At 40.7% G+C, this 23,763-nt stretch overlaps 2 protein-coding genes across 2 annotated transcripts in view; both read left to right on the top strand.

Annotated features, from left to right (window-relative positions):
• The first annotated feature begins 485 nt into the window (after positions 1-485).
• Positions 486-6,545, top strand: LOC116722265 (zinc finger protein 11-like). The gene is made up of 7 exons (XM_032566473.1): positions 486-639; positions 1,475-1,677; positions 1,761-1,853; positions 2,232-2,327; positions 2,774-2,884; positions 2,957-3,086; positions 3,170-6,545. Exons 1-7 carry the CDS (start codon positions 627-629, stop codon positions 5,044-5,046), a joined length of 2,523 nt encoding a protein of 840 aa, XP_032422364.1. The 5' UTR covers positions 486-626; the 3' UTR covers positions 5,047-6,545.
• Positions 6,546-8,848: 2,303 nt separating this feature from the next.
• The window catches only part of col6a1 (collagen, type VI, alpha 1), a 35,505-nt gene continuing 20,590 nt past the window's right edge, over positions 8,849-23,763 (top strand). Inside the window, exons 1-20 of the mRNA XM_032566472.1 lie at positions 8,849-9,176; positions 9,987-10,116; positions 11,478-11,678; positions 11,765-11,924; positions 16,019-16,132; positions 16,217-16,237; positions 16,685-16,705; positions 16,796-16,840; positions 16,922-16,975; positions 17,102-17,146; positions 19,142-19,168; positions 19,249-19,275; positions 19,375-19,419; positions 19,509-19,562; positions 20,783-20,845; positions 20,930-20,992; positions 21,074-21,127; positions 21,808-21,843; positions 21,938-22,000; positions 22,245-22,307. Of these exons, the coding sequence (XP_032422363.1) occupies positions 9,092-9,176; positions 9,987-10,116; positions 11,478-11,678; positions 11,765-11,924; positions 16,019-16,132; positions 16,217-16,237; positions 16,685-16,705; positions 16,796-16,840; positions 16,922-16,975; positions 17,102-17,146; positions 19,142-19,168; positions 19,249-19,275; positions 19,375-19,419; positions 19,509-19,562; positions 20,783-20,845; positions 20,930-20,992; positions 21,074-21,127; positions 21,808-21,843; positions 21,938-22,000; positions 22,245-22,307 (1,371 nt within the window). The 5' untranslated portion in view covers positions 8,849-9,091. The remainder of the gene's footprint in view (positions 9,177-9,986; positions 10,117-11,477; positions 11,679-11,764; positions 11,925-16,018; positions 16,133-16,216; positions 16,238-16,684; positions 16,706-16,795; positions 16,841-16,921; positions 16,976-17,101; positions 17,147-19,141; positions 19,169-19,248; positions 19,276-19,374; positions 19,420-19,508; positions 19,563-20,782; positions 20,846-20,929; positions 20,993-21,073; positions 21,128-21,807; positions 21,844-21,937; positions 22,001-22,244; positions 22,308-23,763) is intronic.

Here is a 23,763-nt window from a genome sequence, read left to right on the forward strand (position 1 = left end):
CTGATCACGACATGTTTTGTGGGTGAGAAACTATAGATAATGTGTGTTTTAAAATATCTGTTTGTTACAAATTGCTTGCTCACGCTACTGAAATTTGTGTTTAAAATTGAATTTTTAGCACTGAATAAATTAAAGCAAAACCCTTGGCAATATTTTCTGGATTCATTAACATGTAAATTATAAATAAAATATGCTACAGTCGTCCAACAAAACTAAATGTACCTTGAAATTATACAAATTTTATCTAGAAAATTGTACTCTGGTCATATTTTCTAAAGTGCCTGTACTATACTATTTAAATAATGGCAATTTTCATTTATATCAATTCCAAACCTTTAGCATACATGAATAAAACATTTCATCCTGTTTCGCTCGGTGTTCTCTTTAGGTTGTCCCGGAAAGCTGTGTTCGTCATTTTGACCGTGAAAGTGTTCTCCGCCGGACTGCCCTGTAGCGCAAAACAAGCGCCACCCCGCCAGCCAACGCTCTCTTTGATGAACTGCGCGTTTCAGGAAGAAGTTGGCGCCTGACGCTGCGTAATCGGGTAGCTAGCACGCTAACCGCAACTATGATAGATAATCGCTTGTGTTGATTTTTTCTCTTTGGCGTAACGAAATAAATACAAAATGAATGATATGGGTATGTATTACCTTTTGCAATTTAGCAATAGTAGCTGCTTTTGTCTCCGTTGTGTATAGCCCAGTTAGCTAAATCGCAGGATGAGGCGAGGTTTAGCAGGCCTCGACTAATCTCTGGAACAAAAATTGTTTTGCTCTGCAATGATCCGATTTGGCTAGAGCGCTCGTGGCCTTGAAGCTAGCATGTTAGCATTAGCTAATGCGTCATTCTGGGCACCAACCACCACTCTGCTTAACAGACTTAAATGTTTTTGTTTTTTTTGTCGCTTATGAAACTCTGCACAACTTTTAGTACTTCAACGACCCTTTGAAATTATTTGTTAATTTCAGTGGCGTTGACAAACATTTAATGAACCAGTTAGCGGTCTGCAAATCGCACTTGAAACAGCTGGTAAAGAGTTATGCAATTACAGAACCTACAAAGCCTGAGTTTAAACTGCGCAACGTTGTCTATGCAAAATCAGAGTGTTTGTTGCCTTTGAAAGTTTGCATTAAGTCAGATAGGAGGCTCGAAACTGCACGGAAACCTCAGAATAAAGTCACTATTTTAGAAAAGCTTAAATTTGGGTTGAGCGATAGTTTAAAAAAAAAAAAAAACAGTGTTGATTCACACTGTAACCTTCACTCAGCACATGTGACCATCCGACCTCCTCCAAAAACCCATCTTTTTAAAGCTGTAGCACAAGCTGCTGTCTCTGTTGAATTAAGTGAACGTTTCCAAGCAGACACCCTTTAAATCCTCCTCAGGATTTAAAGATGCAACTTGGTGATCTATACATCTTAGTTCTAATCCTGTTTCTAAGTTTGTTTATATGAATCTACTTTCCCCCTTGAAGAGTTTAGTGTCCCCCTGTCCTCGCTGGCGCTCCTAGTCCCACCGCTCCGTCTGATGTCAGCAGTGATGTGGGAAGTTGTCCGGCAGCGAAACATAAAACACTATGGCAAACTGGAGGAATTTGTTTCCATGGTTACGGATGCGGTCCCTGAACTCATGAGCAAACGAGAGGGGAGACTGTTGTCCTTGGGCCTCAGGGCAAGGGTAAGTGAAATGTTAGGCTGCACCTTACAATATATATCGAATAATACTCCCAACAGGCATCTCACAAACTGCATTGACTTTAGACAACTCTTGAGCTGTTGCGTTCTGAACACCCTGAAGATCTCAAGGCTGTAGAGACTCATCTTAACCGAATCCGATCCTCTTGCTTGGAAGAGGTAAGGGATGCCCATAAATTTCTTCTTATTAGTTGACTTGTCTATTAGTTTTACACAAAAAGTAACTTATGTTTAGCTTTAAGGTATATTGCTTTCCTCTTAGTATTTCAGTCCTGCAGATGTTGTCTTAATATACTTTTTATTATTATAATGAAGATTATTGACAATTTCCTTACAAAACAACCGTAGAATAATTTGGCAAGATGGAAAAATTGATTTTAGACGAAACACATACAGATATCGGTTGTTAAGTTTATGGATCGGACCAACACAGATATGTTAAACAATAACTACATTTCAACTGATACCGATGTTAATGCCAATATTTTGTGGATTACTAGTTTTTATAGCTGATCTGTGATCTGTTTTTTCCTCCAGACGAATGATCCTGTAATTGAAGCACCAGAAGCCAACTTCATGAAGCTTGTCCAAGGCCTTATTGAAGACACTGATGGCAGGGAACATTTTCTCAAGGTGATTTGTGTGTTGGAATAAAATTGTTACAAGATTTAAAACATTTGAAATGATTATAAGACTTATAAGACAATTTCCCCCCCTTTTTGTCATATTACAACCAGTATATTAGACCAAAATTTTTTGTACCCCTGGTAAATTTTGATTTAAATTTATTTTCATTCAGGGTGACAGCAAGGCCTCAGCAAAGCACTAAATTACAGGGATTTAATCCATACGCCTTACTTACTTTTCAGATTTATAAAAAAAAATTTCAACTACATATCCTTGTTTTCTTTGGCTGTACAATGATGAGCTACTTTGTGTTGGTCCATCATGTTATGTCCCTATGGCATGTGTTAAAGTTTGTGGCCATGTAACAAATGTGTAAAAGTTAAAGCAGTATTAGCGCTGTCAGTATTGTCCGTACATTAATATGGGAATGTCCTATATTTTCTTTGGAACAGAATGTGTTTCCTGTGGAATATGGCCCAGACTTTGACACAGCACTAGAGACTCTTGTTTGTGAGTTCTTCACAAGACTAGAGGAGCTTCTGCCAATACCAGATTTCAAACAGGTAAAAGATTGTCTTTAGAAGTTGATGGAGCAAATAAAAAATGCACCATAAACTTATCATTTCTATTTCTAGACTGCGACTTGGATCAGTGCCGCCCCTGCTGTCATAGAAGAATACATGCAGTGTGTTTCAAATGGAGATGACCTTAAATTTTTACTCCAGAGCAAACAGTGCCATGGAAAGTTGGCAAAGGCCACTGTTGGTGAGACTTCATGTTTTCTACATATAAGGTGTTATGTATGTCATCAGTACATAGTAAATTAAACGTTTTTATTCATTTTTCAGCTCCTTTTCAGTCAGAAGATCTCCTGATTCCGTCACTGTCTCTCCCTCCATCTCTGGAGGTGGCCATCGCTTCCCACCCAAGTGCTTGTGATGACGAAAACACAGACGTCCAACAGATCGTCATGTTCGACGAAGAACTTTCCACAAACCCTTCCACTTCCACAGACTTTTCTGAATCGCCTAAAAGGGCCGATGGCGCTTCATCTCCTCGCCGGAGGCATCAGTCAGGAGTCCACAAATGTCCTGAGTGTGACAAATGCTTTAAGCATCACTCTGTCCTCATCGAGCACCAGAGGCTCCACAGCGGCCTGCAGCCGTACAACTGCTCTGAGTGTGGGAGGGCGTTCCGAACAGCCACTCTGCTGGCTGGTCACCGGCTGCGGAAGTGTAAAAACGCGGCATACCTTTGCATTAAATGCGGCAACAGTTTTCCCACTTCCCTGGAAAAGTTCCGACACCGCTGCCCGAAACGAAGGCGCAACCACGACTGCGTGCAATGCGGAAAGAGCTTTCCAAAGTCCAGCGGCCTGAAAGAACACCTTCTAACTCACGCCCAAAACCGACTTTTTAAGTGCAGCCACTGCGGTGCCGGCTTCTCAGGAATCGGCGACCTGAAATATCACCAGCAGGTGGATCACGATAAACCTTATCACTGCAAACAGTGTGGAAAGAGCTTTATCTCGTCCAAGTCTTTAACCAAGCACCAGCAGCGGCATGAAGAAGGCGGTGATATGGAAACGGTGAAATTAATGGGTGGAGGTAAACATAGCAAAATTGTCCCTGGTCACCGGACTTCGTCAGTGTCTCTTTCCTACAGGAAGATGTCTGTTAAAGCCATCTACGGCGGGGGAAGGGTCACCCATAATTGCCCGCTGTGTGGGCGGAGCTTTAAGTACCGCTTCGAGTTTCTGGAACATCAGCGGTTTCACACGGCAGTGAAGCCTTACAAGTGCTCCCAGTGCGGGAAAGCCTTCCGGACTGAAGCGCATCTGTCTGGCCACCGGAAGAGGAAGTGTAAAAATGCTGCCCACATCTGCACCAAATGCGGCTGTCAATTCAGATCCTTGCACGAACGCGTTCGACACCAGTGCGTGCAGCTGTTGACCAAATACGAGTGCTCCCATTGCGGCAAGACCTTCAAGATGGCCCACCTTCTCAGGAACCATCAGATGAGCGAGCACCAGCTCCCCTACAGCCCCAACCACCGCTTCAGGTGCCGGTACTGTGACGAAACCTTTCCCGGCATCAGCGAGCTCAAGTACCACCAGAGGGTGGACCATGAGAAACCCTACCAGTGCCAGGAATGCGGCAAGTGCTTCCTGTCCGAGAAGTGCCTGGCCAATCACGAGCTGCGGCACAATGACGACAGGCCCGAAAGTTGCCTGGTGTGTGGCCGCGGCTTCAGGAACCGCTACGACCTGAAGCAGCACATGCGCACGCACACAGGAGAGCGACCCTACCAGTGCACCCACTGCTCCCAGTGCTTCTCCACGGCGGGAGGGCTGCGCAGTCACACCAGGGTCCACACAGGAGAGAAACCACATGTGTGCCCCGACTGCGGGAAGGCCTTCTCCCAGATGGGGGCGATGCGCACCCACAGACTCACTCATACCGGGGAGAGGCCTTTCAAATGCAGCATTTGTGGCAAGGGCTTCACAATGGCTCACAAGGTGACAGTCCACATGCGCGTGCACACAGGGGAGCGGCCGTACGTATGCTCGCAGTGCGGCAAAGCGTTTTCGGACGGCAGCGTATTGAAGCAGCACATGCTGAACCACTCGGGAGTCAGACCGTACCACTGCCAGATCTGTCCCAAGACCTACACATGTCTGAACCACCTGAGGAGGCACCTGAAGAGTCACTCAGGCATGAACTGAGGCCGGTGTGAAGGCCAACAATGCTGAATTTGACGTTACATTTCTGCACTTGTTCGGAAAAACGGTACACAAGTTTGTGACTAACTGAGCCAGCAATACATATTAAAGATTGAGACTTTATGGTTTTTGAGATTGAAGTGCAAATGTCATTTTTGTCTTTGTTGCCATGTAAATGTAAGCACAGACTATTACAACCAGCACAAACAAATGTTTTCACACCTTATAAGCTTTGTTTTTTTCTGTCTGTACATTTTCCTAAGCTCTTCCAGAACTAAGGAGGGGGGAGATACTTTTCTAAACTACTTCAGTGTCTGATTTGTAAAGAGAAACCTGATCTGTATTAACACAATTCTTATTTGTAACTATAGGAGTTCCAGTAACTCCAAATGTAGGTTTTCAGACGAGCATGAGGCTGTACGATAACCAGTGTAGGTAGGTAACCAGCCAGCAGAGTGATAGTTTTGCATGCATCCAATGAGTCGTCATCTGTCGTGATACTGCCAGATTATTTCATAGACATTGCAGTGCATTTTATTGTGGACCATCCAGCCACCATACTTTGGCTGATGTATATGTGCCGAAGTTGTAATATTGGCAGGAGTGTTTTGTTTTTTTTTCCTTTTGGGGAAAGGGCTTGTGAGACGGATGAAAGTTGTCCATTTTTAGTTATGTTAGATCATTAATACTGAAGGCATAATGTAAAAATGCTAGCTTTCTTTTGACAACTATGCTTTATCTGTTTGCTGTGGAGCTTTTTGTATTTGGTTGTTTTTGAGTTCCATATTAAATTAGTTTAATTGTTTTATGCTTGTTTTTTCTTTTTCTTTCTGATCTACTTTCGAGATAAGATAAAAGCTTGAGAATCACTGTATCCTGGTGCTATAGTAAACTGTTAGTCTGGTCGGCTATAACGCTACAAAGTTTGCACATTTGGAGATGCAAATTCTTTCGCAAAGTAGCTCAAAGTCAGTAAGATTGGAAAGTTTAGGTCTTTTCACAGCTTTTAAACTTTGACTAGGCCATTCTAACACATCAATATACTTTGGTCTAAGGCATTCCAGTTTAACCCCTGCTGTATGTTTAGGGTTGTATCTCATAAACTAACCAAATTGCCTCTGCTATGCAAGCACATTCCCACAGCATAATGCTGCCACCACCAGTGACATACGTTACTTTCCGTTACGTATTGTGCTTTTTATCTTGCAACTTTTTAAAACCAAACAGTTTTTTTTTGTTTTTTTTTTAGATCAGCTAAATAAAACTTGTTTGGAGCCACTAATGTTATGACTTTTTGACAAAGGAAAACTTATAATTTTTGATATCTTCTGATAAATGAGAAAAGAGTTCAGGGGTGTAAATACTTTTTCCAAGACTCTGCATGAGGTTTACTTACTGAATGCCATCAGTAGATGGCAGTATGTTGCCAAAAAGCATTTGGTTGACCTACAGTATGTTCTCTATGTTTATTTTCCTGCACAATAAAATAACTGTAACGAGTTTGTTTTGGTTTTTTTTGGAAATTATTCTGGACAATTTCCTGTGATTAACATCTTTGGGGGGGTTTTTTTTCTTACCTGCAGTTTCCAACTCTGTGCCAGTAAGACTAACCTTTCATGTTTTGCAGTTTAGTTTCTCTGTCCAAGCTTGTACTTAGTTTCATCTGTGATCACTTCTGGAGGGCAACCTTTTGAGTCACTTCCCTTTGGCAGTACCAATCAACACGGGATTCACAGGGAAGTTCATCTGCAGACGATGAATGTGGCGGTGAGCTAAGTACTGCAAGATGTTTATATCTGCAGACTGGAGAGACTGGCTGCCCCAAACTGCATGCCTTTTCCCTGACGTGGAAGCGTTGCAAATCTTGTCAGAAGATGAGGGCCCACCGAAAAGGTTAGGCACACTTTTACAAGATATTGGTTTCTTTTGCATTTATGGTATATCTTAATTCAGAGGTCATTTGTTGTGGATTAGTTTAAAGACAGGAAATGCAAAAATGGGGAGTATTCCTACAAGAAACTGCTGAAAACGGGGGTGAGGGGAACTGGCTCAGAGGTTTTGTGCATTCCTTTGGATTTTTATGGAATAACGGTCTCATGCGTTACGCGTTACTGCATATGAAGAGCCCCACAGCTGCTAGAAATCCTGCAGATTTACTACGAGAGCCTGCAAAGAGGGATGGATCATTACCAGATGTCCCCGTCTTCTCCCACCCCTCTTCCCTCTTTCCTTTCAGTGATCTCAGTGGAAAATCTGATTCCAAGCCAGACTTTTTCCTACAGTCCCACACTCGAGAGCACAAACATACGCACATATGGCAACAGCAATCATTCAGCATCCAAAGCCCTCCCCTCCACTTCAAACCTAACACGCCCACGCCTTTTTCTTTCCCCCTCCGCACATATATTCCAATTACTTTCCCCCCACCCCCCAAACTAATTTCCAACATCAACACTTACAGAGCACTAGATGGCGCTGTGTCTCTTTCTGGATAAACATAGTACGGATTCCACACCCCTGTTGCGCTTACTGTTATGTTCAGGTCAAGCCTAGACTCCAAAGTGGGGGGAAAAAGAAAGAAAAAAGTCTACACCCACTCCATCTTCCACAAGAAACCAGAGCGTTTCAGCAGAATGAGAAGACAAAATGACTCCTTAATGTTTTTCAGCTGTTTCTCGTTAAGCCTGATAGATCCTGTTCCAGTGAGCATCTCTCTTTTTCCACCAGCTTTGTAGCTGGTGTTCTGCATAAGCCATCCATGTAAAGACATAGCTGTCATGTAAAAGTGGAATTAAACCCAAATTTCAGACTGACAAATTAAATTTTCCAAGTACATTAAAGCTTTTAACACTTTTTATATATACTTAGCTTCTGTGTTGAAACAGCTCCCTGAAATCTCGCATCATAGTCGCTGTTTGGTTTATTTTATGGCCTGGCTACCAATCCCAGTGAACTCCCATGTAAAGATGCCACCCAGTGTCGTATTTTCTGTTCACTAATATTAAAAACTCTGCTGCTACAGGTTCCAGCTCAGTTTTTTCTGCAGTACATTTAGTTTTCTCACATATGTTTAGTTGCAGTATGTAGGTAAGCTCATTTTTGAAGGAATCTGATCAAAAACCTAAAACAAGAAAAAAAGGAATGTTCTCAGAACAACTCTTAGCAATTACTTCATGCCCTGTAATGTCGTCAGAGGTCACTGTGGAAACTTATTTGGAGGATTTATATTTATTAATAGCAACACATCAAATTGGATGATAAATTGTCCCACTAATTATTGCAATAAACGATAATATTATTTTGAAACCATTTTCAAATAATTTGTAAGACGTAAAGATAATGGCATAGTAATCCAAGTTCTCCCCCTTTAATTAAAGAACAATAGACTTTAATTTTGTAAAGGACTCTAGAAGATATTTTACATATCCAAAATAAAACACAGCAATCAAAAACAGTACATAAAACAAAAATAGAAACACACACACACAAATAAAACTATAAGTAAAATGATTTGTGAAGTGTCTGTAAACAAAATTGCCCTTCAAAAATTAATAATCAAAATGAAAATTGTCGAGCTAATTTGAATGGATCGTGCGGTTAATTGCTTAAAATCTCTGTTATGTCACTCTACAAGTGACAAACTGTGTTTAAAGGTCGATTTTACAGAAAAATCTGCCTGGCAGCTTCAAGGAGGTTTGCTCATTTCTGAGGAAAGTGTAGACTTTTTCTCCCCCTGCTCGCTCTGGCGCATCCACACCCAGCCATCCTCCTCGCGGAAAGCCTGGGAACTCCTCCTCCTTATCCTCCCTCACCCACACCGTGCGCTCCTCTGGTCCTCCTCTGCGCGCTCTGGCTCTTCGCCCCGGACAAACTGCGGCGGGGGGAGCGCTCGGTCTCCAAGAAAGTTGGCCTAATTCTGCGCTAAAGGAGTCCGAATCCCGGGTCGGGGAGGTTCGGTATTTGGTCGCTTTGTGGGGACTTACAAATATCCCCGAGGCGGAGCGTCGTATGATCGGGTTTTCGGGTTGATTTTGATTTCAGCTTAATCATGGAGACGCTCAGATGTCTCCTCGCGCTGCTGTGCGCTCTCCTGGCTGGAGCGCAAAATCAGATCCAAAGGTCCACCTTTGCGGGTAAGTCTGCTTGAAATCTGTTGCTCTGAACTCAAGATGTCCTGCTTGGTGTTTTAGACTGTCTGCTGCATGTGAAGTTTAGCTCACTATTGTCACGCTTGCTGCAAGGTTAGGTTTGCTAAAAGTAACGGATTTTTAAGATGCGACCTTTAAAATTAGCTGCAGAGTCGCAAAAGCATCCGAGTGACCTTTCTGAGTGGGTCCGTAGAGTTTAGATCACGTGTCAAACTGAAGGCCCGGGGGCCAAATCCAGTCCGCCATATGTTGTCAGTTGTGGACTTGTATATTATTTTACCAATACAATCAAAGCAGTTTTCATCTGTATGCTGCCACATTGCATAAATGTGAAAAGATGTTCAATATTATTTAATTTTACGATTAATTTTAATAACATTTTAACAGGGGCGGTTTTATCAACACATTTTGCCAAAACCGTCCCATTGAGGACATTTGTGGTCTTGATATGGCCAAAGTTGGAACTGCAGTTTTCAAGCCCTGCTCTAGATGTTTGATAGCAGAGTCACACCTGCTAAAAAAACAAACAATGCTGAAAATCTGCTACAGTTTCTAACGTGTGATGAAATCTTTCTAAATGTGACACAATAGCTCAATGAAACACAAAGGGATGCTACGCTATATAGGCTGTTGGCCTGCAGGCTTTCCGCGCTTCAGGTCATGTCTGGCCTCAATAAACAGCACAGAGAGAATTAATTACTGTTTTATTCCGTCTTCTAAACGTTCACATTTTTCTGCTTTTTAAAAAAATGTCTTCTTTTCATTGGGTGATATTTGTTTTGCCCTGTGAAACAGACTGTCCCGTTGATCTTTTCTTCGTGCTGGATACATCTGAGAGCGTCGCCCTCAGACAGAAGCCTCCCAACTTTTATATCGACCAGATCAAAGAATTCACCAAACGCTTCGTAGATGAGCTCAAGGAAATGTAAGACAAACACACACACACACACAATGGGAACACAAGCAACACAGAAAACCAAAATGTCACCATGGAAACGAGGTGAAAATATGGCGAAATCCTTTGATCTTTGTATTGGACCTGATTAAAGGCCAATATTTGGCCACGCCCACCACCAGGAACTCTGGGCTCTATATGGTTACAGTGTTTCTGCCCCTAAATTTTATAATAGCTTAGCAGCTTTATTCTAATTTATTTGGCTGTTTTAAGGCATCACATTATTTGTTATATGTTACATAGCAAGGTTAAATAAATTGTAAGCACCATGAAAGATGGATGGGGCAGCGGCTACCTCTAGCCCACTAGTCTGACACTCAAATGTTCTTAAGTTATAAATCTTGGTTTATTCGTCACTTTTTTTGTACACTCTTCAATGTTTTTGATGCCCTGCACACCACAGCCCCCTTCGTATATGATGACAGCATCTGTGTCATGCTCTTAGATTTATTTCTACATTAACTGCATGTTTTATCTGTAAATAGTTTATATTCAAACAGTCGACATAATCTCACCTGCTGTTGGTACTTGTTTGTTTTTTGGGTTATTGTATGTAGATTTCACATTTAATTATTCAAACTCATGTTTATTATTATTATATAAATTGTTTTTATACATTTTCTCTTTGTTCCAATGCAAATACAGTTTCAAACAGGGCTGGTCATGTTGTTTGCTCTGCTTGCATTTATTTCTATTATGCCCAGCTATAACAAAAAGCATTTTCCTTCTTAGACTAACACCCAAGCTAATCTAATCTGATCTAATATAATCTACAGTGATATTTAATGAATTAGAATAGAATAGAATAGAATTCAACTTTATTGTCATTGCACTGTCACAAGTACAAGCAACGAGATGTAGTAGAGAGTAGAATTAAAACATCATTCAGAAGTTTGCTTTTTGCAGTAACTTAAAAGATTATTTTAGTCTGACAAATAGGTCTCATTGGAGCAAATTCCAATTCATAGAAAATTACTGTAATCTAATCTAATTAGATACATTTAATCTGAAAAACAAGCCTCATTGGAACACATATTCTAATTTACAGGATTGCACTCTAATCTAACCCAGTGTAATCTAGTTTAATCGAATCTAATCTGATCTGATCTAATCTAATCTATAGTCGTATTCAAGAAATTACAACTTTATTGAATAGATCATTTATTTCAGTGACTTAAAAGATACATTTAATCTGAAAAACAAGCCTCATTGGAACACAAATTCTAATTTACAGAATAGCACTCTAATCTAATCTAATCTAATCTAATCTAACAAATGTATGTTCCCTCTCTGCACTCAGTCTCACCTCAGTCTCCCCCTCTGTCTTCCAGGCGTCACCAATGTGACCGCACCCTGATGTGGAACTCAGGAGCTCTGCACTACAGCGACGACGTCATCCTCGTGCGAGAGCTGAGCGACATGCGCACCGATCGCCAGGCCCTGAAGAACGACATAGACCGCATCACCTACATCGGCAAGGGCACCTTTACCGACTGCGCCATCAAGAGGGGCCTGGCGGAGCTGCTCGTCGGGTAGAGGAGACACGGCATGCACTACGCCTACGCTGGAGAAGATGACGCCTCTGGTCGTATCTGAGTGTGTGCTTGAACTGTTGCAGGGGCTCCCACTACCATGAGAACAAGTACATCGTGGTTGTGACGGACGGCCATCCCATCACCGGCTACAAAGAGCCATGCGGAGGTGTGCAGGAGGCCGCAAATGAAGCCCGGCAGCATGGAGTTAAAGTGTTCGCCGTGGCCATCTCACCTGACCAGGAGGTACGAAACACTCACACACAGCCAGAGTCAGTTCTACATGAAACACTCCTTAACCAACTGTACTTTATCTCAATATCTAATTGAAATACACACCTCAAGTCAGATATTTACTCACACTGTATAAAAATAGATTTTTCTCTCACTGGTTGTAAATCAGACTAAACATTTCCTGTTGTGACGTAGTTAGAATACTCAAAATTATTTCTGTTTCTGTCTACAGACGTTCAAATACACCAAGTTTCAGTTTCTTTGTATCCCAAAGAGAAATTAGTTTGCATCAAAATACAAAAAGCATAAAACATCTACAAAAGACATTGCTTTTATTCTGTTAAAACACTTAGAAGAAATAAATCATGCCGTAGTGCATTAATTGTGTGGCGCTCTCCAGATTCAGTTTAGCCTTAGCTCTCACACGCTTGGAGTGTATTTGTTGGAGCTGGTCTTGCTTCACTCCAATTATCTTTCTTGCCACATTAGTGAGCCTCATCAACCTGTTTTTACTACACAAGGTAACTAAACCAAGCCACACAGCAATAACGAAGAACAGATTCAATAAAATACAGTCAATAATAACTTTAAAAGAGTTCAGTTTAAAAAAGAAACAAAAGAGAAAATCTTTGCTCTGCTGAACCTTTTTACACACTGCATCCATGTGTGATTCAAAGTTCAGCTTACTATCAATAATGGTCCCCAAGTATTTGTACTCTGTTCAATTTCGACTTCCAAGTCGTGAATGACTGTTCAATTGGGATTTCCGAAAGCCGATGGACATATCTTTGGTTTTAGATGCATTAATTGACAAGAACATGGACTTGCACTAAGTTGTGAAGTCCTCTACTACAGCGCCATGCTCAGTTTCATCGTCATTTAAGAGACTCATTGTCACAGATTATTATGCCTTATATGGGTTAGGAAAGACCTGAGGATGATGGCATGCCTCTGATTCACATTCACAACATTTGAGTTAAATGAAGGGATTTCTTGGCAGGTATTTTAAGGCAACACCTCAAACCTGCGTGACATCATAGGGAAAAACAAATAGCCAAGATATCAGGAAGTGTATTGTGTGTCTCGTCAGGTCAGGTCTAATAGCATGGAAAAATTCAGCAATCAAAGTTCAGAAAGGAGGTGGATTTTGGATCCCAATGATGTAAATGTGTTTTTGTGTTCAATGTGTGCATCAGCGCCAGAACAAAAGCAAAAAAAAAAAAGTGTATCACTTAAATGCATCTGATTTATTTTGCCATAAGAGGAAGATTTTTAAGCTTATGTTGACATTTAAAACTATGCTTTGTGAACTTTCAGATGGTCTTATTTTATATTTATTAAGTTTATAATTTAAACTACATACAATTATGATTTATTTAGTTCAGGTTTATGCATTTTGGAGAGAGACACTCAGTTTGTGCAAATACTGTGGAAAAATAGCCTAAAACGTAAAGCAATATTAGACGTGGTAAGGCTGTTTCAAAGCAGTTTTCCTCACAACATTGCGGTTGATTTAGTGTTTTTCTGTGGCATGCATTCTGGATCAGTGTGGTGAAATCTTCATGATAACCTGTTACTAGCTGTGATCAGTATAGAGCGATTAATGAATTTTTTCTATTTTATTTTTTGTTTGTTTGTTTATAGTTAGTTAGCGAAAGGAGTCCCGGGTCGGGGAGGTTCGACCAGTGATAGCCAGTTAGCAATTTGCAAAGCATATTTAACAAAATGATTCAAATAATTACATAGATGAATAAAGAATTCACTCTTGATTAGTTTTTCTACAGATAGGATTTATATGTTTCTGGTACATTAAAGAACTAAAGTTCACACAATGTGGGAAACTTTTGCTTCTTGAGGCCATGTGAACTTTGTGAGGCCAGTATGCACATTAATGATAGGACCGTTTCACAAACTCATAAACATTTCCTCAATGAGGAGAACTGTGTTGTTTATCTGTCTGCAACTCTACTTACATTGTGAACTGAGCTATGTGGTGTACCAAAAACATTTTCCACTAAATCGTATTTGTTCATTACAAAGACAAAATGAAGATAAGAGTGAAGTAAAGATCTGAGAGGTCTGGAAGGCTGATAATACAGCAGAACTTTAATGTATTGTAGTGCTGAGCTGTTCAGTTACCTATAAATTAACAGAAGTCTGTTCTCTGAGCTACTGGGAGCCAGTTTAAGGACTTTAGAACTGGTGTGATGTGCTCTAACTTCCTGATTTTAGTGAGAATGCTTTCTGAATCAGTTACAGCTGTCTGCTTGTTGTTTTAGGCAGACCTGTGAGGACACTGTTGCAGTAATGAAGGCGACTAAATGTAAACGCATCAATTAGTTTCTCTAGGTCTTGCTGAGACATTAGTCCTTTAATCCTAGAGATATTGTTCAGGTGATAGAAGGCCGACTTTGTAACTGTCTTTATGTGGCTCTGAAGGTTCAGGTCTGAGTCCATCAACACACTCAGACTTCGGCTCTGATTGGTAGTTTCTAGTTGTAATGACTAAAGCTGTGTGCTGGCCCTAGATCGTTCCTCTTTAGGACCAAAATAATAACTTCAGTTCTGTTTCTGTTCAGCTGGAGAAAGTTGTTTCACATCCATACATTGATTTTTTTCTAAGCAACTGTTCAGTGCTTTAATGGGTTCATAAACCTGGGTGTTGTAATGTAGCTGTGCATTATCTGCATTACTATGCTAACTAATCTCATAATTTGAGCTAGCGGGAGCATGTAGATAGTAAATAAGAGGGGCCCCAGTGTTGAACCTTGGGGTACCCACGAATGTGAGTTCTGCCAGCTCTGATGAAAAGTTACATATTGACATGAAAAAAATTCTTGTAAGATTCAAACTAATTGAGTATTGGACCAGAGAGTCCTACCCGACTCTCCATTCGTTTCAGTAGTACGTCATGGTTAACAGTATCCTTTGGCGCACTGAGGTGCAACAGAACCAACACTGTGGTTCTTCCACAGTCTGCATTTATGTTGATGTCACTGAACGCTTTAACGAGGTCCGTCTCAGTACCGTGGTGAGCCCGGAAACCAGACTGGAAGACGTCAGAGCGGTTGGTCTTTGTTAGAAAGTTGTTTAATTGTTGAATGGAAGACTGAAGATTGGCCTGTAATTCTGCAGTAGTGATCAGTCCAGATTGTTCTCTTTTGTTATCAGTGGTTTGATAACTGCCGTTTTTAAAACCTGGGGAGAAATACCTCACAAGAGGGAAGAGTTTTCTGTCTGAATCAAATCTGGCGCAATGATAGGCAGAACTTTCTTAAGGGAAGCCGTAGGAATGATAGCAAGACAACAGGAGGAGCTGAATTGATTTATAATTTCTTTTAGTTGTTGTTTTGTTTGCTTGAGCCAGTAGAATTGTTTCATTTTTTCCAGATTGATCTGGAAAAAATCATGACATTGGTAATGGGGCTTGATATTGATGTACTGACAGATAGTATAATAAAAGTTAGCAAATTTATTCCAGGTCCTGGCAGAGTGGAGTTAAAGAGATATTGTTAAGTGGACGATTAACACACATTTTTCTAACCATTTATTTCTTTTCCTCATCACAATGTTCCCATGGTTTTTTGAGAGCTTTAGAAACTAACCCACTAAAAATATTCATCTATTATGGAGCTTGAAGGCAGAGAAATTGCATCCAACAGGCCCAATGTATTGTTAACATGTAGAATTTGCATGTATGGCACTTAAATTATAATATCCCACCAAAACTTTTATCCAGGCTGTCGATACACATGAAAGTGCATAGATTTGTTGATATGTTGGACAAATCTATATGCACTATATACTCCATTTCCCCTTACATATGCAATGATGTTTGATTTATTTGTATTGTATGCCATATTGATTCTTCTCTGAGGACTACTTCAAATGCAAATCTTACTGGTGCAAACAAAGTACATTAATGAAATTTTGATCTAGTTTGTACAAATTTGATCCAAACTTTCTTCCTGCTGTGTAAACTTTTCTACATAGAAGCTAACACCGGAAGAGTCTCCTTATAGTTGCTCTATAATCACAGGTACAGTTATAGCAACTCGTTTAGATGTAAAGGTAAATAAATGTCTCTGTCGTTTTGGTCTCACCAGGACACCAGACTGTCCCTCATCGCCACAGACCAGAACTACAGGCAGAACTTCACTGCTGCGGATGAAACCAGATCAACGAAGATGAAAACTATCCGAACCATCATCGACATGATTGTATGCTTTATTTTTCATTATTTCCTACCCTAATAAGCTGAATTTAAATCGAACTAATCAACTTCTATTTCTTTTTCTTCACAGACAAATGAGACAAAGGATGTGGTATGTTTTTCTGATAACATCTTGGTTTAGTATTTCTAAACATTAATGCTTTTCGTCTCTGTAGATTTAGATTGTAGTAGTCTAAAACCAGGCAGCCACTAAACACGACTAGCTCCTGAGGTTCATCCTTTAGCGTGCTAGCTTAAATCTGCCTGATACATTCTGTAGCCAGCGAGGTAAAGTAGTCCATTTAAGGATTGTGGTGATTCTTGTCAGTGCCTGGACCCAGTCAGGCCTGCCCAACTCTGACACTGGCAGGAAGCAGGGAATGGTTGCTAAGGAAGTGTGTATAAAGCTGAAATGACTTAGAAAGGCTAATTAAGATGGCTGCGATAGCGACTGTTTTGGCTTCTTCTCCCTTTCCCTTAAAGTGACGGTTACATTGTAGACATCCGATGTTGTTTACCAGCCTCTTCCTGTTTTCACATTTCTCTTCTCTTTTTGCAGTGCTGCTCCTTTGACTGCAATGTAAGTATCCGTGCTTTAGTCTCCCCCCAATGTGAACTCTTATCTTTGTCCTGTGTTGTATTCAGCGAGTATCTTTGTTGATAATTGCAGGCTCCTGGGGGGCCAAAAGGACCTGATGGGGACACTGGCGCCAAGGTGGGTCGTCTGTCATTAGAACAGAAACCAGTCGAAGGCATAAAACGTGAAAACTCACAATTTCTTTTTCTCCTTCTTCAGGGAGAGATGGGGCGACCAGGAATGCCAGGAGAGAAAGGAGATGTTGGCGCTGTGGTAAGTCCCTTCCACCTTCTTTCATGACCTGCCAACGTGCCTGCCAGATGAGGGAGATGTCAGCACATTTTCCTGAATCTGTTTGGCCCCTTCAGATGAGGTAATTTGTGTATCTCTTTGTCACAGGGAAACATTGGTGATTCTGGTCCAGTTGGTTACAGTGGGATGAAGGTAAAGTTCATGAAGGAGAGACTTCATGAAGACTGAAATAAACACTTTTAGCATTATGATATCAGCCTAAGAAACTCTTATTTTAACACCATTTCTTCTTCTTCTTTTTTTTTTTTTTTACATTTCATAGTTTCTGAATCTATATGAGTGACTTGTTGGTAGATTTGGCTAATTCTGTTGTCTGAAGCTGGATGAAAGTAAGAAGTCAATGTTTACCTTCAGATACTTGTAGACAGCTAAAGATTGATGTGTTTTCATGGAATTGTGCAAACAAGGAACAGCAATCAACATAAGCCATAAAAAAATCATTAAAACCATTGCAGACAGCATCAGACAGGCTAGCTAGGCTAACAGCTAGCATTAGCACTGAGTCATGTTACAGCTAAGTACAACTAACAGTTTGCATTAAAAGATTTGTTTGTTGACAGTTAATGTAATTATATTCAGTTTTTCCTCCATAGTGTAACTTCCTGTGACATCAGAATGTCAACAGTGATCATTTTATTTGGTTCAAATCAGTTTATGTATGAAGGTAACATCAGCTTGCTACATGGAAATTTAAGCAGGTCAACTTCATTTCAGTTCAATAACGTCCCATTATATTATAAATCAGTTCACAATAGTCAGATTCACTGTAATTACAAACATTTAACATTAGGGGTGTAAAAGTGCCTCCAGCTCTTTATACCTAGCATGGCATTGGGTCCAAAAGACAGAGACGAGACAAGGTTTTGGTAGAATATGTGGAAAAAAATAATTATCCAATTATTGGTTTTTAAAAAGAGACTTAAGGTTTTGCAAATGAAACTTTTGAGTTAAGTAATATGTAGAGTATTGCAGTCCAGGTTTGATATACAGTACTGCAGTTTTTATGACTGTCTAATTCAAAGGTGGCCGTGGTCCCAAAAGGAATTGAAAATGCTCCCGTCTGTGTTCGCCAATATTGGAAAGAAGAGTATAGAGACTCTGTCTTGACTACAGTTATCCACTTTAAGTTTGATCAGTGTGTTCCAAGTGTTTAAGATTTTGAACCAGATATGATCCAACACAGTCCAGACTCATTAAAAAAACAGTAAAATTTAACTTAACCAGTAGAAAGCCTTGGAACCAACTTTAATATTGTCAAGCTAAAAGCTGAAATTCTGGGATAATTTATGTCCCAGCAAGCGACTCAAAATCACACCGCGGTTTTTATGATTGTCTAATTTAATAATTTAAAGGTGGCCGTGCTCCCAAAAAGAATTGAAAATGCTCCCTTCTGTACTATAAAAGAAAATGTTTTGTTGTGGCTAAAGTAAAAGTCAGATAAGTCAATTATTCAGCCAAACAGTAATAATCCTTACTAGAATATGACCATTTCAACGCTTAGGAACTATTCTGCCTTGAAACAAAATGACATTTGGCCTCCATTCTTTCTTAAAGAAAACTTAGTAGTAAAATTTTGAAATTAATCTAAAACGGTTAAAAAGTTTGGTTGGTAAAAAAAAAAAAAAGAAGTTTACTCGAACCAAAATGCTGCAGCTAATGGAAAAATTGAGTTAATGACAGTAGCCTTAGAAATCTTTGATTCTGTCTCATAATATTTTTGCAGGAAAGATGCAGTTTGTATTGCAGCTCCTGCTCAGCAGGAGCCACATCCTTTCAAACTTAGATAAACTGTAAAACTTAACGCACCACGCAACCATACTCGTATCTGTAGCCCATAATAACAGATGATAACAGTAACTGGACAGCGCTTCATAAGAAAAGATTTGCTTTGATGTGGTGTTTTAATATGTAGAGCCGTAAACTATCCAAATCAAACACTTCATTTCTAGTGCAGGACAGTAACATCTGAATCCGGTTTCATTACGAAGAAATATGGTCCAGATCTGTTTTATTTAATGGCAAAACATTACTACATTTTGATTTAATTAGTTAGTTACAGGATGTTTATTCCTACACTTGAAGAAGACGGTATGATGGCAACACTGATGTGTGTTTCTGTGCTTGTAGGGAGACCGCGGCCCACGAGGAGACAAGGTACTGTCAGATATGATGACTCTCATCGTTTTACAACATCCTGAGCATGCTCAGTTCTGATTCATGGTGTTTTTCTGCAGGGCGAAAGGGGGCACAAAGGCTTCAAGGTAAGCTCATCCTGAGCGTCTTACCTTTGATCTGACTATGTTTTCTAGCTGTAAAACTCATTCTGATTTCCGTTTCTTTCGTCTGTTCTTCCTTTTCAGGGTGACAAAGGCCAAAGAGGCCTGGATGGAATTGATGGGCGTAAGGTAGGAGTGGGCACAAGCCGCCGCTCGTCCTTTTCCTGTCTCTTTGATGATTGCGTTCCAACACGTATTTCTGTTTTCATTGTTATCAGGGTGAAGCTGGTTTCCCCGGCCTCCCCGGCTGTAAAGGCGCTCCCGGATCAGATGTGAGTTTAACGACTTGACCCCAGAGTAATGGGTGTTGGCTAACAAAGGTTTTGAAATCTCTGAAATCAAGATAAGCTCAAAATAGTTGTGATTGTGATTAATAATTAGGAATTGGAGGATAAATGATACAGAGACTGAGGTATGAAAAGTATGGTGTGGGTTTGTATTCGGGTTATTTTACTCTAGTAGCCCAAAATATAATTCAGTGGAACCAAATACCTTCACAAGTGGCCTAATTATTAAGTGCACTCCACTAAAAGAGTAATATGATGTCAATATAAATCCAGCTGTTCCCCAAAGGACTCGGGGAACATCTGTGTTGTTTTAGGAACACAGCAGATAAACAGGACAGAAGTTTAACCTTTAACCTTACATGGTAAGGTTTTTGAGGTGACAATAAAGGGGTTAAAGCAGGGCTAGGTCATAAAACAACAACTAAGATTTGAGTCTCTCATAGATCTCTGTTTAATTTTTCATCTGAACATGGAGAGAATATAACATTGGCAGTTACTCTCCTAATTGCACTGACTGAACAAATTACTGTTTTTTGTTTTTTTTAGTTTTACATGTTTGACCAAGCTTGTGAAATTTAAGTTTGCTGTACTGGTGCAGAGTTATAAAATTAATTTATAATTCAGTACATTCATGTTTGTGTTTACAAAAAAAAAAAGAAATACAAGAAACATTTTAAGTCAATTAGGCTCCGTTTTTCTATATTGGATCAGTATGGGTCGATACTACACCTCCGATATCTCTATCGGAAGTGGAAACAGTGTTTCGGTGCGTCCCTAATATCAGTATTAAATTAAGCTGGAAAACTTCATTAGATCAGACCTCATTCTGAGAGATTTGAAGGTCTGCACGTGCAGTAGATGCCTGGGACACAAATACATAAACGCATGCAAGCAAACCGCTTCCGGATCCGCCCGAATCCCCTGCTGCTCCTTTGTCTACCGATTAGCTACTAGCCACAGTTTCATGTTCAGGAATGTCCCTTGCGTCTGTCTCCCATACGGTCGACACGCGCGGAGGCCCTCGTCTCTTTGATCACGCCTCTGTTTACATTTTCTGCTGTCAGACTGAGTAAATGAAGCCATACGGTCTCGCTGTAAACAAACTTGCACGTGAGCTTATGTGATCATCCAAGTGCAGCGGACCACGACCTCGTTTTGGCTCTGTCTGCCGTTCCCTGAAACCGTCTCTGTTTTTGCATCTCCAGGGCCAGCAGGGAGAAACTGGACCGAAGGGGGACCCTGGCTCTTATGGAAGAAAGGGGGGAAAAGTGAGAGCTGGTTATTTCCCAATGATAAATGTCTCAGATTTCCTTTACGTTGTCACTTTTAAGACTCTCGGGTTCCTCTTTTAGGGAGATCCAGGAAGAAACGGCGAACCGGGACGCCCCGGAAACTACGGATCTCAGGGACTTCCGGTGAGTCCAGAGAAACGCTGGAGCGTGACAAAACGCTGAGCTGCTGCTGTCACACTTATCCAAATGTATTCTCTGTGACAGGGCGAGCCGGGCGGCGCCGGACCTACAGGAGACAAAGGAGAGCGCGGTGACGACGTAGGTGACATCACTTCCTCCCAGGGCTACAATAGCTTTGGGTTTTAGTTTAGCAAAACTCGTTATAGTTTTGTTGTGACTTTTCGTTCAGTTGGCTTTTTTGAGTGTTTATTTCTTATTAGTTAAATAGCCTATTGTTTAGTTTTACTTTAGTGTTATTAGTTACAGTAGTCCTTTTAGTTTTTTCATAATTGGTTAATTTTTAGATGGAGTATTGTATTGTGATCATGTATACATCAATCAACAGAAGACACGATTTTCAAAAAATTTATTCAGTTGTTGAACAACCAACGGACTCTGGTGTTTTCTCCCAACTTTTGCCTTCGCCATTTTATGGACTAGCGTAGCGTAGCATAGTCCAAAAAATGGTGTGGCTATGCTACTAGTGTAGCATAGTCGTAATTTGTCGACAGCTGACGTAAACTGCTTGTGTGAGAGGGCAAGGGGAAGAATAGATTTATATCTATAATTTCAGTTTATTTTAGTTAGTTTTATAAACTCATGACGTAGTTCCAGTTAGTTATAATTTTCCTCCATTAACTGTCGTTTTTATTTATTTCAGTTAATGAAAAATGTTTTCTCAATTCCAGTTTTAGTTATTTCATTAGTTACCCACGACAGCCTTGCTTCTAACACAGCCTTCAAATTCAGTTAGTTTCCTGTATCTCTGTGTTTTTCAGGGACCACCCGGATCGGACGGCGCTGATGGAGAAGGCGTTAGTAGAATTAATATCGTCGTGAACTCGTGAGTTTTTGCGTTCCAGAGGACTCTGAAGTTTACCCGAACATTGTCTTTGAAATCCTCCACAGGGACAAATCGGAGAGAAGGGGGAGGAAGGTTCTCGAGGAAAACGAGGCCCGAGAGGAGAACCCGTAAGTTACTATGGCGACTGTAACGAGGCGGGTAAAGTAGCATCCTCGTTCCGGATCGATTTTTGTAATTTCTGAGAGATTCCTGCGAAACGCGGTTCGGCCACTGAGCCGAATCAACAGCGAGCGCGGCTGACCTCTACCGAACCGGTGTTTGTAGAGTTCCCTGCTGATGCATCTTGTGGAGATCGGATCTATGTGTTTTGTTTGCATTCAGGTCTTTTAAGGTTGTTCTCTTTCCTGCCAGGGGGAGCCGGGACCACGTGGAGAGCAGGGGAGAGAGGGCTCAACCGGTGCCAACGGAGAGCCTGTAAGACACAAAAATAAGCACAAACAGAAGTCACATGCATCCTAGATGGGCCACCCTCTATTTCTTTGTTTTGTTAGAATTTTTTGCTCACTTAATGGAGGTGGTTGCCTTCCTTACTTTGTAGAGCTGGAGCTCACGAGTTTTATGCCCATCCTCCCGTTTCCCGTCCTCAGCGTTCATCTCCTCGCTCACTCTTTCCCCTCTGACTCAGTTCTTCTCCACCTCCTGGAGCCAAACCCTCACTACGGTTTTCTTAATGAGGCACCAGGCAGAGCAATAATAATAAGACATTACCAGCATTAGCCGTGGTAACTACCGTGATGTAAGAAAGTCTTCAATGGCTCTTTTCACTGGGCCTCCTTTCCTCATTGGAGCTTAGTAACTACTTGGCACCTGAATGGTCTTAAAACATGGAACATCTGAGTAGCAGGGGCCGGCCGCCGCCTCCTCCTCCTCCGCTGTGAAAAAAAGGAAAGAAAAACTGAAACCGCATTTATGTTCACACCCAAATTGGTTTCTGCTCTGATTCAGGACATTCCTTGTGTTGAAGATACAAGGCGAGCGCTACTGAATGCTGACGCCTGTCGTAATAAATCAGTGAATCCCACGATAGATTAAAACGAGCTCAATAATTTCCATTTGCATGATTTAGTGTTTTTCTCTTTTCTCTCTCTTTCTACCAAAAACTGGATGACAGAAGTCTTCAGTCTGGTGCTTTGGTCTCAACTAGACCTTTTTTGAAGGGCAGTTAGTTTACATACACATTAGTGTCCATTTTATTTGTTGTTTTTATTTATTTATTTTGGATATTTAAAACGTCTTCCAGTTCCAGTGTTAAACACTTCTTAGAATTTAAAGTCAATTAATTTTTGAGAGTTATTTCATTGTTATATCATTATCATTATATTACTTGAAAATGGTCTCAAAACAACAACGTTGCTGTTTATCTCAGTAATGTCTGGGACAATCTGTCGTCCAGTAAAGTTTGTTACCGTGACAGCCAGATCATATGTGGAGTATATCCACATTAAAAACACAAGTCGGAAGAAACAACATAAACAAAACGGTTTATTCCTAAAGTCACCTCCTGGAGACTTTAGGAATCAAAAGAGAACATAAGTTGTATGATTATTCCAACGTCTCTCTGCCCGGATTTCTAACCAAACGGCCAGACAGATGTTTAAAGAGGAATGGCAAAAGCGATTGATTTTAATTGAATTGAGTTGAGTAAAGTATATTAGCAGTGGTTGCCAACAACTGCAGTCCATGCTACGGTGGAATATCAGCTCGGCTGCCAAGAGATTGAGCTGTTAGCATGCTATGAGTCATGGGGTTCTCATACAGCAAGCCAATGAGTCAGAGGCCTAAACAGATTTGTTGCAGGACTGGCTGCTTCTGGAGAGCCTCCATGAACCACAGCAGCACCATTCACGAGATACTTTGCATTATTTGAGCT

This window comes from Xiphophorus hellerii, chromosome 6 (assembly GCF_003331165.1).
Source record: "Xiphophorus hellerii strain 12219 chromosome 6, Xiphophorus_hellerii-4.1, whole genome shotgun sequence".
NCBI lineage: Eukaryota > Metazoa > Chordata > Actinopteri > Cyprinodontiformes > Poeciliidae > Xiphophorus > Xiphophorus hellerii.

Coding starts and splice junctions, on each gene's coding strand:
- LOC116722265 (XM_032566473.1), top strand. Junction 2,328..2,773: donor GCAGGGAACATTTTCTCAAG/GTGATTTGTGTG, acceptor TCTTTGGAACAG/AATGTGTTTCCTGTGGAATA. Junction 3,087..3,169: donor GTTGGCAAAGGCCACTGTTG/GTGAGACTTCAT, acceptor TTCATTTTTCAG/CTCCTTTTCAGTCAGAAGAT.